The following is a 4815-nucleotide window of genomic DNA, read 5'->3' as shown; positions in this document are numbered from 1 at the left end:
TTGTTGCTATTTCTTTCTATGGAAGATTTCTTCCTTCATCCTCCAAAGATTGGTGTCAGAGTTTGGTTAGGACGGGATGAGCGTACGTGATTATAAGTATTAAACCGAGCGACATGACAAAACAACGGTTTCTGTAGGTAAAAAGTATCCTCGAGTTTTAGTTCGAACTTTACAAATATATTATCGGCGACCATGTTTAATTTCGAATGTATGGACGATCTGGAATTGCCTTTCAGCTAATAAAGCTGTTTGAATTGCTTAAAGCGGAGTAGCTTAGTGGGAGTTATACCATGGCACGAGCGAGAGATCGCAAAAGTATTATCAAAATTGACAACAAAATCATGGGAGGAGGATTTTTGTGGGACCCATAAAGGTCTGTTCAATACTGTCTGTGTATGCTCCGGATACAAGCAACAAATGTTATATAAATTTTATCATTGTATTATAAAGCAAAATTAACATTTAATGTGTCAGTAACAAATCAACGAGGGAGCTATGTCGCACTCGTATATATAAGAACATAGCCAGCAACAATAATATAAACCAAAATTAAGAAATTATTTTTGAACTAAATCAGAAATGTATTGCATGTATAAACGTGTACAGCGTCCCGCTTTGTTGGCTCGTTACATCGCCTCCGTGCTATGTTGCTGCCTAGCCTCATCACGCATTTTTTCTTTTCTACGTTGCTTTCCTCCTTCGTAAGTCAATGCCGCTGGTAGCATGAACAGACCTCCACTGATCCAACAGAACCACAACGAGTATCCATAACCTCCTCTGTACATATACTTTTCTATCTCATTCAGTTCCGTACATGTTGTAGAACCATCGATACACACGGGCTGGGGGATCATTGAGCTATAAACGGCAGCAGTGATCAGGAGAAGAAAAGCTATAAAAGAGTAAAGGCAAGATTTTTCGTATGGATGTAAGCGAATTGCATTCAATTCAAGATTCTACGTATTCGACGACAATAACAATAATAAATTATTTGATTGGCCGATCGCTACTAAAAACACTTCGATTGTTAAACTAAGGAAACCCACTTACAAGCCAGCAAATAATACGTCAGCAGAATATTGCCCGATGTCATATTGATCTTATTTTTGAATAACACGAAGATGTGATAAAGACAGCCTAGTCCTGCCACCATGACTCCGCTCATCATCAATCCACGGCACGCTTGCATGAAGTCCGTATAAAAGAAAGCTGTATACAAATGTAATGATATATATGTTCATATAAGTGCAACAGTTACACATTATATTTCGCTTAGGGCCTAAATCAAATCCCCCCTCTCGCTATACAAACACATGCGTGTAACTCATGCAAGCTCATTAACGCTTAACAAAGTGTATTTTTGTGACCGAGCGGGTAGCGATGGGATTCGAAATTCAAACAACGGGATCTCTGTCGTATCACTACCAACAGGCCCGTCCCCGCATTTCCCAAACCATGCTAAACATATAGATCTATAACAATTCAAGAACGTAACATAACGTTACGCGATTGTATGCCACTATATAAGCTACATTAACATTACGCTTATTTCATGAATCAGACTTTCGAATCCCTAAATATCTACGGCGGACCGTTATCCTTTTGCTGGGGTCGTCTAATGTTTAAATCACAAGGGCGGGTTTTTTGATAACAAAAACCCTCCAGAACGATAGTTGGTAGTTCAACATAGATAGTCTATTCCAGTGGTCACCAACCTTTTTTATATCACGGCACACCTAGCACAAAACTCGAACATTTCTACTCATAAAGAGCGCAATAGTCGAACGCGAACAAATGGTTAATAGTTACCGACATTACAACTGTTTTCTCACATTAATGTAAACTAGATACTAGTAACTAGAGCGTCTTTGGAGCACCTCACCTTATTGTAAAAGTTGCGCGGCCGCACGGGTATTTATTACGTGGTCTTCAAACGCACCGCCGATCACGCGCTTCGGTTTTGATCGCCTTCCCCCGTTCCACGTTGCGCCCTTATTATTATCACGTGTATTTCCACTTTTTCACCACCTAATTCATTTTTGTTACAATTCAATATGTTTCTTTCATTGCCAAATTCATTCTATAGTGAAATTTTTCGGCACTTGCGAGATAAATGCAAGAGGCAAACAAACTGTATTTCATTACAACAATTAAGTATTATCGCTAAAACACTAAATATGCTTAAAGTTGTTATAAACAATTTTCACCGCTGGACGTATCTTTTCACGTTATGAATTTCGTGCATGACCCGAGCATATTTGATGGTAAAGATCATAGATAGCATTTATTAAGTCGAAACGCTTATTCGACTTTTCATACCGCTGAAACTATCTGAAAAAGATAACCGTTTTTGTGTTCGAGATATGAAATAGTCGTCAATTCCACCACGCTTTCATGAAGTAGTGCAATTTACTAAATTTATGGAGGTTTTGTTAAGTTTCATTGCATCAGTGTTTGGACTACTACACATTTACCAGATTACTAGCGTGATTACAGATCGCAAGGGTGGGAAAATATTTTCATCGAATCGAATAATTTCAACGAATTCGTGATTTAAATTCTATTTTTATCTTTTGGGTCGGGTTAGATCTTTCTTTTCACCGTTTGTAAATCAACTGTCCCAATTTTAAGCTAAAAAGATTATCATTTCTGACGCCGGAATGCGGATATTTATGAAGACGATAGTTGACCTCCTTGAATTTACTTTTCTATTGCGGCTGTTTTATTTACGTATCAAATTGTGAATAAAAACCGTGTACAGTCATTGCGTGGAATCTCCGAATTCTGAATGCTATATTGAGTTCCCACGGCACCCCTGACAATATTTTACGGCACACCGGTGTGCCACGGCACCCCGGTTGAAAAACACTGGCTATTCTGCCCATAAAGTATTCGAGCACTGTCCTCGTATCGACGAAGGTGACCGTACATTTGAACCCATGTACATTTGAACCCAGGCGTATATCCACGGGTTCAATCTATATGCGGGTGCTAAAACCCATGGGTTAGGGTTAGTATGGGTTTAACTATCCGTGAAACAAAAAAAATTCCACAGGTGCAATAGCATACAGGTGCAATTGTCATGGATTCAAATGTACGTGCGTTCAAATGTAATGGAACCATCTACGAATGGGCTCAATTACTACCGCGAACTTCTTGCTTAGTTCAATTGGTTTGCATGCGTTAAACGTTACCATCGCTATTTGTCAAGTTACGAAGTAATAGTAGGAAAAAAACTATCGAAAGCACAATTAGTTGATTAACGTACGTACGTTCGAAATACTCTCCTTGATTCGTCCAGGTATATTGTTCGCCATTATCTGATATCACCCACAGCCCAATGGTTTTATTTCCATCCACAGTCCATTCAGGCGTGGCAATCGCTATGATAGAAAATACCAAAGCTAATAGTGAGCATGCTAAGGCCCATTTATAAGCAAAAGACGGCTTTTCTGCGGCTGACATACTTCTGTGTAATGTATTGCTAAGTAGTCGAATAATTACTAAAATGTACAAGAAAGTAGATTTATGAATTGCATATTGACTCTGAATGTTCTTTGTCTAGAGTAGACTCTAAGTCAGGGGTCACCAACGCGTTGCCCGCGGGCACCAAGTCGCCCGCGAAGACCATATGAGTCGCCCGCAGGTTTGTTCCAAACTAAGCTTAATAGCTGCTTTTATAAGTAAGCTACATCAATTAAATTTTGTCCTGCTATTTTAGTATAAATCACAATTATATGGAACAGAGAATAACACTATATTGATTATTGTAACCATCAACCTTATTTTTATTTGACCCCAGTAATGTGACGGGTCAATTAACACTCTTCCAATTATGACATCACACTGAGATCACTTTCCACGAAGCAGCGCTTTTTCTTGGCCGTTGGTTAGCGGAGCATTAATAATACAATTATTGATTTCAAAGAAAAATCCATCATTTTCACGATGAATGGTAGGTGGATATATTTATACCAACATAAAAACAGCCTTCGTGATAGCCGATAGGACGGCTTAACCATGTGACAAACCACGGCTTTTCGCCGGTTACCATTCGATGTCGATCATGGGATTCTAACCTGCAAACCTAACGCCTAACACGATGGGCCATAGCGCCGCGACACACTCCACCAGGAACAAACATGGAACACGCCTCACTGATGAAAATCTGCAAGACTCGGTCAGAGTTACAGTGTCAAGTTACACGTCGGAGTATAATACTATGCAACATTTGATAGTACAACTGTTAAGTCCATTTTATCTTAGACTTGTGCAGAGTGTTTGTAAATAATTCAAGTACATTGTTGTTTCCTATGAAAATCAATTTAACACTCAGTTTTGAAATACAAGTGTTATTGATAGAAATTTATTTACAACGTTGTGATAATCGTTTGATTTCCTGAAGAATCCTAAAGTTTATTTGTGTGTATACTTCCCTAAATACCAGTAATTATATCAATAATTGAAGCTTAATCGAGCAACTGATTTTTTTAGAAGTGTACATTGAACTGGTAGCCCGCAGCTTAATCTGTACCCTAAAAGTAGCCCTCGGCTTCGAAAAGGTTGGTGACCCCTGCTCTAAGTCTAGTAGACAGAATAAAAATTATTTCAAAATGACACCTCCAATCTTTATATGGTAAAAAACTCGCTGGTTACTAATTTCTAATTAAAATCAGCTCTCGAAGCTTAAAAAACGATGCCAAGCGCCTGGTGGTTTCGTACACCCTAAAACATTTATATTTAAAATGAATAAAACAATTTATCAGCGAGCCTGGCTCACCATAACGGAGATTACATAACCATCTCTAACAGTCT

General features: G+C 38.6%; 1 protein-coding gene across 1 annotated transcript; it reads right to left on the bottom strand.

The window, feature by feature from the left end:
* Positions 1 to 420: 420 nt before the first annotated feature.
* On the bottom strand, positions 421 to 3525 carry LOC120338825 (uncharacterized). The gene is made up of 3 exons (XM_039406786.2): positions 3273 to 3525; positions 1051 to 1209; positions 421 to 892 (listed from the first exon to the last, which is right to left on the bottom strand). Exons 1-3 carry the CDS (start codon positions 3463 to 3465, stop codon positions 627 to 629), a joined length of 618 nt encoding a protein of 205 aa, XP_039262720.1. The 5' UTR covers positions 3466 to 3525; the 3' UTR covers positions 421 to 626.
* Positions 3526 to 4815: the final 1290 nt, after the last annotated feature.

This window comes from Styela clava, chromosome 9, assembly GCF_964204865.1.
Source record: "Styela clava chromosome 9, kaStyClav1.hap1.2, whole genome shotgun sequence".
NCBI lineage: Eukaryota > Metazoa > Chordata > Ascidiacea > Stolidobranchia > Styelidae > Styela > Styela clava.
Note: the sequence above shows the minus strand (reverse complement) of the source record. Positions and strands in the feature narration are given on the sequence as shown.

Bases quoted from the DNA above. Each gene is read 5' to 3' on its own strand.
- LOC120338825 (XM_039406786.2), bottom strand. From the start codon at position 3,465: ATGTCAGCCGCAGAAAAGCCGTCTTTTGCTTATAAATGGGCCTTAGCA. The intron at 1,210-3,272 runs GTACGTACGTTA...ATTTGTATACAG, and splicing joins TCAAGGAGAGTATTTCGAAC to CTTTCTTTTATACGGACTTC. The intron at 893-1,050 runs GTAAGTGGGTTT...ACTCTTTTATAG, and splicing joins GACGTATTATTTGCTGGCTT to CTTTTCTTCTCCTGATCACT.